The following is a 13,333-nucleotide window of genomic DNA, read 5'->3' on the forward strand; positions in this document are numbered from 1 at the left end:
AAAAGTGCAGTGCCTCAAATTTTTAAAACTATAGTGTGAGCCTTTTACCAACCTACTTTATATACGATTTTTAACAACTTAACCTAAACTCAATAAAGCAGGATTAATCTAAACAAATGTAAACCCTTTTCTAACAAACCCTCACCCTTTCTCCAACCTTAGATTCCCTTAGTTAACTTGTACCCCCTCTGCCCTTTGTCTCTATCTTTGCTCCTCCAGCTGAGGGAGCGGGTGCTCCAAAGGCAGCAGGGAGGCTACATCCTGACTGTGGAGGCCGGCAGGAGCCTGCTGCTGTCAGCTGATGCCAGGGCAGAGTCCACCCTGCAGACAGAGCTGATGGAGATTCAGGAGAGATGGAGACATGCCCACCATCGCCTGGACCTACAGAAGAGGGAGTTGCATGGTTTGCTCAAGGTCAGACTTTAGCTGGAATTATCCTGAAACTTCATTGTGCTTATTTATTTAGTGCTTTTTTTCTCCCTCTGTTGATGTTTTATGAGTCTCAGAACAACATCGTTAGGTCTGCATTGAGTTTATTTTATTTCAGGCTAATTATTCCCATTCACGCTCATTATTTTTTATGTTTGACTATCACCCATTAGTTACGTATTGTGGCACTTCATGAGGTTTGCTGAATAATCAGTGCTGCATTATCGGACATCCTGCTGCAGGAGGTTTTACTTGTGCACAGTCAGTGTTGCAGGCGACGCTGTGTCTTCAACTCTCAAGGGTGCTGAAGGGCATCTAAGCCTTAAATGAGTCAACCTGGCTGTACATGTAGGGCAGTGAATCCAGGTTACAACTTTAATTATGCAACACTGCACCTTCTGTCCTGACAAGCGCTGAAGTACAGAGATGCAGCGCTCTTCCATCTGCATAGGAGTAGCATCTTTACACACACTCGCAGGACATTCAAGCTTTAAAAAATGACACCAGTGCATAAAGATGAGAAAGGATTAAACCGTGGCACACATCCATATAAATACACACAAACAAACACCCTGTGAGGTGATGATACAGGCTGGGATAGTCCCCTGTTTTGAAATGGACTGAATGACGCAGTTTAAAAGATGCATCCAAGGTCCTCATCATAATCTCATTCTTCTATGATCTCGTTATCTTCCTTGGTTTACACAGCCACTGTAGCTATTCTTTTTCCATGACTCTTGCTTCAGGCATGCTACTTTGCTGCCCTGCCAAATATTTCCACGTTTAATCCTGAATAAGGCTGCATCCTGAACTCTAAAAATAGCCAAAATCTTTGCCCTTTGGAGCAGAACCTCTCTCGTTTATTATCAAGCTCTGTTCATTCTCTTCTTCGGCTGGTGGATTTTTGCTGAATCACTCTTTCTTATGGTGTTGCTTGAGAGGCTCAAAGCTAAGTGGGCCATCTATGGTGTGAGAAGTGATGTGGGCTGACTAGCCATGCGTTAACGTGTGCCTATGTGTGTGTATACAGTGTGTCTGTTTGTAATTCTCCAGCTCTACTCTTATTGATGCCGCTGCTGCTGCTGCTGCTGCAGGAAGAATCTGTAGCAGCTTCTTTCCTTAAAAGACGGTCTGCTGTCCATGCATATGAGTGTGCGTTTGTGTTTTCTGCTCTAATTCTTATTGTGGGTGTTTGTGTAGAAGTGGGAGCGATGCGAGAAGGGCATAGACGTGTCACTGGAGAAGCTGAGAGCCTTCAAGAGAAAGCTGTCTCTGCCGCTGCCGGACCACCATGAGGAGCTACACTCAGAGCAAATCAGATGCAAAGTAAGGAGAATGTACACACACACAATTACATTTTTTTATTTATTTCCTTACCCTCCCCACTAATTCTTAGTGGGGTTTTCTCTCATTAAACATATGCTCATGCTGTCTCTTCCTCTTTAGCACATTCACACACCCACAGACTCAGACTTGTCCTGCTATAACCTCTTTAATCTGGCTGCTAGGACAAACAGATAAACAATCAGATCAGCAGCAACAAAGACAAAAAAACATCTGTATTCATCTAGCTGCTGTCCCGATGTTTGACCTTGCTTCTATGGTAGTCGGGCTAGTTTTATTTTTTTCTGTTTTAACAGATTTGATGTATCATTTTAAGAGGGATGCTTGGTTTTTTTGGTTGTTTTGCACAGGAGCTTGTCTTGAGTAAATAGTTATTTAACATGACTGCTTGAAATCAGGGACTTGCTTTCTTTATTTGCGCCCACAGAAATTTTAAAATTCTGATTATGATCACTTTCAGTTCATGGTAACCACTGGTCACTGTATGCAGTCATGTTTGATGCATGACACGTCCTCAGCTCCTCAGGGAGGAGGAGGGCTTTGTGAGTAGCTGCACACAGTTAGCATCAGCTGAGGATAGAGGGGGTGGGGAGAGAGAGAGGGAGAGAGAGAAAAAGAGAGGCTACGTGCGCATGAGAGAGAGAGAGAGAGAGAGAGAGAATCCTTGTGTGCTGTGGGGGTGTATGTATGTGTGTGTGCATGTGTGTGCTTCCTTTTGTGAGTGTGTGTTGCGTAATAGAGACATTCTCCCGGACCACAAATGATTGCAGCGCAGCAAAACCGTCACAGTGACGGAGGAGGAGGAGATGCAAGGTTGGATGCTTCTGTTACCTTATCCTGCCTTTATCCTTGTAGCTGCTTTATTTTAATATGATATGGGATATGTTCCTGTTTCAGTGTTACCTCAGAAGACTGGCATCGAATTCCTGTATTTAGCACATCTGTCATTTTTCAACATGCCGTGCTGTAATGTTCGTCAGTTGGCTGTTTTGCATTTTCTCACTATTTCTGAGGATGCTGCAACTGAGCTTCAGCAGACTGAGTCTGTGGTTTTCCTGTTTGTACCGACTGTGGCTGTTTGTCATCATGTAATAATTCTTGAATTCATGTAATAAGTCTTGACAGCTCGGTTCCTGTCTTTGCATTTAATATTAGGGGTTACATGCCCGTTTCCTTTATTGATGTCTTGTCATGTCATTGGTGCAGGAATTCGAGAGCAGTGTGGAGGGCTGGACTGATGACCTTACTTCCTTATCCCTGCTGAGGGACTCCTTGGAGGGCGTGGTCAGTGCAGATGACATCACAGTGCTACAGGAACGCCTCCAGCTGCTACAGCGCCAGTGGGAGGAGGTCTGCCACCAGGTAAATACTCACAGTGCACATTCTTGTGATTTTCCTTGACCCAGTAAGTAAATAAATTATTTTTCTGTGTAGTATGTGATACATTTATAGCTTTATCTGCTCATTCTTTTGGATTTAATTAACATATCATACCTCATCCAGCTGATGCGTTCACAAGAGATGTAAAATAAGAGAAATGTGTGTTAAATATATTTGGCCTGTGCCCTTAGCATATCCTTATGCAGAATGAATAGATATGAATGATAGATAGTGCTAACAGCTGTGGTACCTTTGGCAAAGTGAGAGCTGTGGCTAACTTTTTATACTAGTGGCTAACATGTCAGGCATTAAGGAACCAACACTGTTATTGTGAGCTGTGTGTTGCTGTGATGAGGTGTCTGAATAAGACTGAGAGAGGATTTAGAGAATTAACAAGACTTTGGTGCATTTCTGGTTGCAGCTTTAGTAGGTTTTTGTTGTTGCTCTGTGTAGCTTTTCCTGATAATAGTATAAACTGTGCTGTCAGAAACCTTATTATTTTATCTTTGGTTGATATTTTCACTTATCACTTCTTTCATTGTTTATATTCCAATGCTGCTGCTTTTCTCTCATGTTCTCACGCTCATCCTCGTGCTTTGGTCTTGTCCTCTGTCTAAAAATCAACCTGTCTCCCCTTGTGTCCCCTCAGCTTTCCCTGCGCATGCAGCAGGTGAGCGAGAAGTTGAATGAGTGGGCCGTGTTCAATGAGAAGAACAAGGAGCTGTGTGAGTGGCTCACACAGATGGAGAGCAAAGTCTCTCAGAATGGTGACATCAGCATTGAAGAGATGATTGAAAAGCTACGCAAGGTAACTTCAGTCCTTACAGAAATACACCTGAAATGCAAATATGTAGAAATGAATGAATGATAGCCTTGTTGTACAGATATATGAAGTTCACGGTAGTGAAATAGTTTTCTTTCAGGTATTTTCAGTTAAGCTTTTCTGATGTTGACCACTTCTATTCAGTGGTTGATTTATGTATATATTTGTGCATAAATTATACCTAAAACTATTTTATTCATTGTCATCAGCCTGATGCCGAATGAAACCACTTTTTTTAATGAAACTCTACCGTTTGAATGCAAATTTCTAAAGAATATAAAACAATATCTGCATAATAGGTGCATTCCCTTGCAAAGTCTTGACTTACTGATGTCCTATTTAATTAAATGCTGGACAAGCTCATACGTTGTACATCGCACTGACACCTCCTTGTGTTTGTCCACCAGGACTACCAGGAGGAGATCAGTGTCGCTCAGGAGAACAAGCAGCAGCTGCAGGTTATGGGCGAGCGACTGGCCAGGGCCAGCCAAGACGGCAAGGCGGCCGAAATCCAGCACAAGCTCAGCAAAGTCAGTGAGCGCTGGCAACACCTGCTGGACCTCATTGCTGCCAGGTGGGTGGACAAGAGTCAAGAGACCAGGAGAAGAGTGTGTGTTTGATGGCAGAGATTGTGTGGTCTGTGAAAGTAGATGCAACTTTTAGGCAAGCTGGAAAAAAATTCAACAGGATTAGTTGATTATGGCACAAATCATTACTAACGTTACTTAATTTTCTGATGAATGTTGAGCTCTGTGGATGAAAAAAAAACCAAGTTGAATATATGATGTTATCTTGATTTTACAGTGTGAAGTCAGTTCACCTATTTCTGAAAAGCCAGAGAGCATCAGATCTGCACTCTGATGTTTTAACTTTTTCATTTTTTCAATGTAAAGTGAAAACTAAGAGTCTGTGTGTTTGCACTTGACCCTGCAGATCCCACTTTGTTTCAGAAGTAGATGTTAGTGAAGGCGTGTCTGGACTTGGCTCCTTAGCCATGGGAAATTCATGTACCACAGTGCAGCTGAGGTACATCATTAGTTCCCTGCTGGTGTCCGTGTGACGTCCACTCAGTGGAGTTTTAAAACCAAGTAGGGAGAGATCACATTCCTCATCCCCCCTCAACCGTCTTTTGTTGTGTCCTTGTAGCTTTTTGGTATTCTGGATGTCGCTGCCTACCAGAGTTGTATGTAGCTTGTCTTCTACTGACTGAGTCAATCTAAAATGCACTTTAAAACTAGCAGGCAACAGAAGTTTTTCCGTTTCTGATGACTTAATATGGAAAAAAATAAACTCCCCTGCCTTTGTTGTCCATTGAAAGTTATTGACCTGACGCAAACTGACTCTAACTACCCCAGCTGCCCCCCTCGGCTGTCTTCCGGCTGTTGCCCTCTGGGACTGTGTTGGAGGAGGGAAAAAGGGGAGGACTGTTTCTGACTTTATGCAGACAGCTGCAATCTCTTTGTCTCTTATATCCTCTCTTCACTAAAACAAGAGGGAGAGGGTCACAGTCAGCAAAGAAACATTTCTGGTTTTCTTTTTTGTTTTGTATTATGGAAAGGTCCATCAATGGTGTCTGAATTTTTTATTTTTTGTGGACATGAGGATTTCCTACTATTCTCCTGCAAACATGATTTTTGAAAAACTTTTGTTCACGTTGTACCATTGAAGTGTGCTTACATGCATGGTGCCTGCAGCCTTCTTCTGTTCACACGACGTCAGTCTGAATGTGTTGTCTGATATTCCAACACTGCCCAGCTTTGCAGCACATGCCTCTGACTGTAAGTCTCTTTTTAGAAACAGCAGCACTTGTCACTCTCAGGCACTCACACTTACACACTCGCACATGCCTGTTTGGGGTTCTCTTTTTTTTTAACCTTGGAGAGCAACAGTTGTGCCACCCCTCCACTACCTGCTGGTCCTCCCCTTATGTACAGACAGAGTTTAGAGAAAGTCCCACGTGGAGCTCACAGACGAAAGAGAGCAGTGTTTGGATCGACACGCTAACGCTTTGTGACGTTAAAATTGTCTTTGAGAATCCTGCAACCCCATGGTTTTGGACTTAGGGACAGATAACATGGCAGGATGCCCGAGCGAGGACGATCTGCCGGACTGCGATTGTGATGTCAACAGGCAGGATGATATTCTTTTATGCTGACGTTTCGTAAAAGACAAAAATGTTGATGCTTAAAAACATAGATTTAGACTCATGCACTTTGCTCTTTAGATGTATAATAGTGTGTTGTAGTTTGTTAACCAGCTTCTGCTACGGTATGTAGAATCACATGTAAATAGAAATGAATGATTGTTGATCATTGTTGTGATTCAAAATGTCTGATTTAGTCTGCGTTGCTGCACCAAATGCTACAGTATCAGAGTAGTTTTAAGGGTGTTTCTGCCGTGCATACTTTTAAGTTTTTTCCCAGAGAGATTGTTGTTTCAGCTTCATGATGATCGTACATCTGGTTTAACTAGTATTTAAAAATAATGTCCTAAGTCTTGTCTTAACGAGCTGGTATTCCTGCACTGAGTGGAGACAACACAAGGCAATTAAAACAATAGCAGGAGTGTTATTGTTAGTGTGAGAATAGCATCGTGAGCTGACTCACATCTCATCTGATCAGACATGATTCAGTGAAGCTGTGCAACCTTGTGCAACATGCAAACAAATTTTTTGCAAATTTGATTATTTTCTATTTGTGTTTGACAGAAGACTGTTGGTGCATTAGATCATGCTTAAATCTGTTTAATATACTTTCCTACAATGTGAACAGTTGAGGTACTGTGGGATGCCTCACAGCTAGTTTAGGAATTTGAAATGCAGCAGCGAGTGCACAGCACATTATAGCTGCAGGTCATAAACATCTTTCCTTAGACAGTACTGTCAGTCCCTTAGTAACCTTGAGTGTATGTGGAGGAAAGCTGTTAGTGCATCTATTTTTAGACAAGTATGGGCTTTTGTGCTTTTGTGCAGTAAAGTACATCTGCAGCCTAAATCCTACCAAGCCTGTCTGATGAGACAGTGAGCGTTGCATTGCTCTGCAGGGTGAGGCGCCGAATGTTTGATGAACTGATGTAGGAACTGGATGTTGGCTCATATAGCTCACATTTTATGGATTGCAGTGGACAGTGTTTGAAAATGTCTGGCACTTGCAGATCCAAAATGGTCCCCAGTTGCTGTGTGGGTTCAAATAAGGTTTCATCACTTCCCAACAAAAATATCTGCTCAGATGTGAAATATTACTCCTCATGCTCATTTTACTCTTCTGGTCTGTTTAGCTGAATGTAGACACACACAAACTCTTCATTATTTTGGGTTCGCAGTCTGGATGGAGCCACAGATTGCTTTCTCTATTATTTTTGGTTACATGTTACTTATTTTATTTCAGCGGAAATGTAATATCATTTCTTAATGTCACTTTGCCTCATTTGACATTTTGCACCTATTTCAACAAACAGACACATTTGCTTTTATTTTATTATTTTGTGTATCAGTTGTATTTACAGTATGTTTTACATAAACTGTGCAAGAATCTGTCAGGATTTTCCTCACCTTTACTGTTGCCACTTGTCCTCGTATTGACTTCCTCTCTGACTTTGTTTCTGTACCAGGGTAAAGAAGTTGAGGGAGACCCTGGTGGCAGTGCAGCAGTTAGACAAAAACATGAGCAGCCTGCGCTCTTGGCTCGCTCACATCGAGACTGAACTCTCCAGGCCCATCGTCTATGACACCTGTGATGACCAGGAGATTCAGAGAAAACTCAACCAACAGCAGGCAAGAGGGCCACACATACACAGTCCTGGGATACACAAACAGAGGAGTTCAGGGTTAAACATTTTGCAGCAATGGACCAGTATGTGGTAATCCGTCGGCCCTTTGTTGCTCACTTGTAGCACACTTATATGTACAACCACCCTCACCAGCACAAAGAACCACACATGTATGTTGTGTGTATTTTCTGTACAGACTAAATTGTAGCAGGGCCACATGACTCAAATTGAGTCGGTGGAAAAGGAGTGACACTGAAGCACATGAGGAAATCAAAGCATGACTCATGTATGCATCTCTAGCTGTTTGTTTAAAGACAGTCCACTGTAGGTGTCAGTAGACTTCCTACTGCCAAGATGCTGCTCTAAATTTGGACTAGATCCTGAGACCCCACTGACCTGCTTCCTCTCCAGAGCTGCAGAGTTAGCTGACACATGGACTTACTGTAGTTCAGCAGGGTGACTGTGTTCCTTCTGTAAACTATTGGGAGACATTTGCTTAATTAATTTATGGTACAAACAGAGTTTTCTTTCTGTCATGAAACGTGAACAGAAGCACAAATGGAGCAAAGATGGAAAGATAGGCCAGAAGACATCAATTGGTGTTAAATATAATACAGGATGCTGAATATGCAACTTTTCTGTACTGAAAAAACAAATTTATTATTCTGTTTGTTTTACAGGAGCTGCAGAGGGACATAGAGAAACACAGTACAGGTGTGGCGTCAGTGCTGAACCTGTGTGAAGTCCTGCTGCATGACTGTGATGCCTGTTCAACAGAGACAGAGTGTGACTCCATCCAGCAGGCCACCAGAGGACTGGACAGACGCTGGAGGAACATCTGCGCCATGTCCATGGAGAGGAGGCTAAAGTCAGTGCCTCATGGATAAATTCTGTCTAACCTACTGTCTTCACATTATTGCTGATTTTGTGAGACAATGCCAAAGAGACACATTTTTCTAGCCTTTGTTTGTGTGTTTGGAGGTTTTTGCTGAGTTCAATTATGGCAAATGTGCCCTGAATTTCACATCTGCACCTTATTTGAGTGTATCCTCTGAAGTATAACACTGCTGCTGTTTCTGAACATTTAAATAGACATTACTTCCCTCATTGCTTAACTTTTTTCTCTGCAGGATTGAGGAAACATGGAGGTTGTGGCAGAAGTTTTTGGATGATTACTCCAGGTTTGAGGATTGGCTGAAGACTTCAGAAAAAACAGCCGCCCTGCCAAACTCCTCTGGAGTTCTCTATACCATCGCAAAGGAAGAGCTTAAGAAGTTTGAGGTGAGTCTATTCAACATTTTTTACTAAAATGTGGAGGAAAAGAAAGCTGCAGTTACACAGAGTTTGCATACATGTGCATGTCTTGATGCTTTTAAAGTTTCTTGATAAACAAAAAAATCTCAAACGACCGCAGAGAAAATCAGAGACAGTCACTGCAGGATAGAGTAAACAGAGAGAAAGAAAAAGTGGTGTCATGCTGCTGAAACTCGTTCGCACTGGTCTGCTCAGCTGCTGCTGTCCATCACTGTGCACGTGCACATTCCTCTTAGCTGACTGTCTGGCCTGGGCCGCTGCTATCCGCCTGCGTAGGTCCAGACTTGAAGCTTTCATTAAATGTAGAATTTTGAGATTTGAAATCTAAAAATCGTTCAAGTTGTTCTAATTACGGTAGGTTAAATGAGCATTTATTGCACTTTGCTCCAGACGTCATTGTCTGATTAAATCTTTAGATGACTGCTGTGACTTTCAGTATTTTTAAAATATCAACAGTAGTTAAGTTTACATGTTGGCAATGACAATCTGTAATCTTCACACAGTCAGATTTTTCAGTTCCTCTAGTAGTTCTTTTGGCACATGTAGCCATGATCCAGCCATGCAGTTAGACACAGCTTTAGTTACAAAAAACATTTTATAACCATTTCATGCATTTTGTTTAGCCTTTATTTAACCAGGTCGGTCCTGTTGAGATACAACAGCCTCTTTCAAGGGAAGCCTGGCCAAGACAGCAGCCTGAGAAACATTTAAATTACACCAATTAAAAACAGACAGCACTAAGTCACTCAACAAAATAAATAAAATGCATGCTAGATTAAAGCACAGGATTAAGAATTTACATTAAAACACCACCAAGTGGGAAAAGTAGCTGCTGCAAGATCTTTCATACGGTTTTAAAAATTCCAATGGTGATGAGTTCCTTCAGGTTTAGTGTTTTCTGCAGTGAGTTCCAGGCAGCAGGCACAGAGTACTTAAAGCAGTGTTTTCCAAATTCAGAATGCACCTTTGGCATGTTTAATAAGTATAGTAAATCTACTTTGGGGCCTGTATTTTGCATAAAGTCTTTCTGAATCGTTTGTTTATAAGATGAAATACTCCACTTGTCACTTTAGAAAAAGTGCACTTATGTTTCCGTTTGATCATTTAAATGATATTGCTCAAAACTGTACTCATATCTGTTGTATATTTTCTATGTGTCCTGTTTAGAGTGATAATATGTTTGTATGTGTGTGTTTTGTCAAAGGCCTTCCAGCGTCAGGTGCAGGAATGTCTGACCCAGTTGGAACTCATCAACAAACAGTATCGTCGTCTGGCCCGAGAAAACCGCACGGACTCCTCCTGTCGTCTCAGAGAAATGGTGCATGATGGGAACAGGCGATGGGACAACCTGCAGAAAAGGGTGGCAGCCATCCTACGGAGACTCAAGGTAACGTAGTCTGAGGTGCAACGACTTAGAGAGGTTTTGAAAGGGCTACGGGGCATCAGCGTTAACCACCGAGCCACTGTGGAGCCCCATCTTCCAAAAACACTTTATGTAATTTATGCTGAAATTATTTAGAACAAGGTAGTGATTTCATCTTTCTGTCTGTGTTTGTGCAGCACTTCATCAGCCAGAGGGAGGAGTTCGAGACGGCACGAGACAGCATCCTGGTGTGGCTGACAGAGATGGACCTCCAGCTCACCAACATAGAGCACTTCTCTGAGTGTGACGTTCAGGCCAAAATAAAACAGCTCAGGGTAAGATGGACGGCATGTTTGAAGACACTGGAGATAGAAGATTTGGTTCTTTGAGGGAACAACAGCCAGTGCAGGGGATTTCAGTTAAAGCCAGCATGACGCAGAACACAACTGACTTACAGTTCAAGAGATTGTTTTGTCCTAATCATGAGAATAGGGGGGGAATATAAAAGCTGGTCAGTCTGGCTTCCAGTAGAAATTCTAGTAGAAGGTACTTGACAAGTAAACATACCAAACGCTAAGGATTCTCTTGACAATTTATAAGAAACTAAGCTGTGATAGGAATGGGCTGTTATTTTATTGGTTATACATTTTGCGGAATACATTTCCAGGCGTTCCAGCAGGAGATCTACCTGAACACGGGGAAGATTGAGCTGGTGTTCAGGCAGGGTGAAGCTCTGATTGAGAAGAGCGAACCTTTGGACGCAGCCGTGATCGAAGAGGAGCTGGAGGAGCTGCAGAGATACTGTCAGGAGGTGTTCGGACGAGTGGACAGATACTACAAGAAACTCACTCGACTCCCTGTGAGTAAACACAGAAATATTAACTAGCCTGCAAAAATGCAGGAAAACGATATTTCTCCATTTTAAATGTTAAATAACACTCAAATGCTATTATTTAGGGTAAGGTGAAGTATTTTCTATTCAACATGCAGTAGTTTTTTCTTAGCACAACGATTCTTATTTAAATTACAAGTCAAACAGTTTTAACACAAGGACAAGCGATGTGTTTTTTCCTGGGACAAAACTGTTGTCTGTAAAATTTGATTTTAATGAGCAGGATTTCCTGCTGAAATGTAACAAAGGGAGGTAGAAGAGCATGCTTTTTATTTTTGTTGTTGTGTTAGAAATTGAACTCATTGCAGCATTTCTCACCAGCCCTGACATGGTGAAAACATATCAAAGTGTCAGTCTGACAGCTGTTTGGAAACGGGAGACACTCACTTTCCTGTTAGCGTGTTAACCGTCAGGACAACACACATGTTGGCCTGACCGTACCTCAAAACTGCACTCTCACCAGTTTAAATAACATTTTCAACCGTGTAGCCTTCACTGTACTATATCCACTTCCATCAGTGCTTTCTGACAACATGTTCTCGTCTGTCTCTCCCAGCTGGCAGATGACGAACTCGACGGTTCGGACAGAGAGCTGGAGATGGAGGAGGGTGGAGACCTCACTGAGCTGCAGTGGGGCGACTCCTCTTTGCCCCGGACGTCAAGTCGTCCGGCGTCGGGTACAGCAGCCCTCATCCGGGCCGACCGCTCGGGCCGTGACACTCCGGCCAGCGTGGACTCCATCCCATTAGAGTGGGACCACGACTACGATCTGAGCAGAGGTCTGGAGAGTCCTGGAGGACGAGGCAACGGTGAGAGGAGTCGAGGTCAAGAGGAGGAGGATGAGTATCTGAGGACGGCTGCCACGGTGCTGTCAGGTAGGTCGACTGTACGAACTGTACGATGGATGCTCAGTGGATATTTGCTGTTTTCTGGAGGATTCAGTCATAAGATGTTCCGCTAACACACATTTCTGGGACAGTTTTAAATCAGTTTGATTCCCATTGATGTACAATAGAGCAGCTTCATTAGTAATGTTTAACCCTCGTGTTGCCTTGTGGGTCAAAATTAAAGTTTGAAAATGTGGGAAAAAAATGTATATTTTCACAGTGAATCTTCTGATGTCCACATTTTCAACATTTTTGGGAAATCTTTGAACATTTTTTGGTGGAAAAGAGGAAATATTAAAATTGTTTCTTAAGAACATTCACATAAAAATCAACCAAAATCCCGCGAAATTCGCGGGATTTTGGTTGATTTTTTTGTGAATGTTCTCAAAGAAAATATTAGAAGTTTTACTGATATATGATGTGTATGTAGACACTTTAGATTTTTTTCAAGATTTTTTTTTTTAAATTTTTACTCAATTTTCTTGCCAAATTTGGGGGATTTTTTTGAATGAAACTTTTAAGGGAAACTTTTAAGGAATTATTGGAATTTTCTTCCTGAAGGTTCGTCAAATTTTCAGAAATTAGGGGAATTTTTTTGCTAAATTTTGGATTTTTTTTCAGACAAGATAATATTTTTTTGTTGCTCGCAAATGAAGACAACAGGAGGGTTAAAATTCTTCTACTGTGTGTTTGTCTACAGGAAAGCACATCGTTAAACATGAATAAAAATGTTTTCAGTAATTAAAGAATCAGTAATTTCCCTATAAATAATACCAAATTATGTGCTTCGATCTAGGAAACACAGGGTTACCTATGAGATGGAATCAAGTTTTGTGGGCATATAAATGCTGATGAACATCAGAAAAATAGGATAGCTAAATGACAGCAACTGTTTGAAATTATTATAATGTTAGCAATGTGTTATTTTGGTGGAAAAAGTTTGGTGAAGTAGAATTGATTCGATCTAACTGCTCAGAAAAGCTTTAGTAGTGAGAAAATAATTATTTCTTACCTTTCTAGCATTATAATGTGATTGTAGAGCTTTTTGGTGTTTAATTCTTTGAATTAAATTTGTATCATTCATGTCACCTTTGGCAGTTTAAATGAATTCAGTTGTTTTCATTATACTTGGG

General features: G+C 41.7%; 1 protein-coding gene across 1 annotated transcript in view; it reads left to right on the forward strand.

Annotated features, from left to right (window-relative positions):
- syne1a (spectrin repeat containing, nuclear envelope 1a) overlaps positions 1-13,333 on the forward strand; it is a 131,769-nt gene that overhangs the window by 105,797 nt on the left and 12,639 nt on the right. Inside the window, 12 exon segments of the mRNA XM_051960973.1 lie at positions 220-414; positions 1,630-1,755; positions 2,980-3,135; positions 3,803-3,961; positions 4,384-4,550; positions 7,586-7,748; positions 8,425-8,612; positions 8,875-9,025; positions 10,263-10,445; positions 10,619-10,756; positions 11,089-11,280; positions 11,870-12,188. Coding sequence (XP_051816933.1) covers positions 220-414; positions 1,630-1,755; positions 2,980-3,135; positions 3,803-3,961; positions 4,384-4,550; positions 7,586-7,748; positions 8,425-8,612; positions 8,875-9,025; positions 10,263-10,445; positions 10,619-10,756; positions 11,089-11,280; positions 11,870-12,188 — 2,137 coding nt within the window.

Source organism: Acanthochromis polyacanthus, chromosome 16 (assembly GCF_021347895.1).
Source record: "Acanthochromis polyacanthus isolate Apoly-LR-REF ecotype Palm Island chromosome 16, KAUST_Apoly_ChrSc, whole genome shotgun sequence".
In the NCBI taxonomy this organism is placed as follows: Eukaryota; Metazoa; Chordata; class Actinopteri; family Pomacentridae; genus Acanthochromis; species Acanthochromis polyacanthus.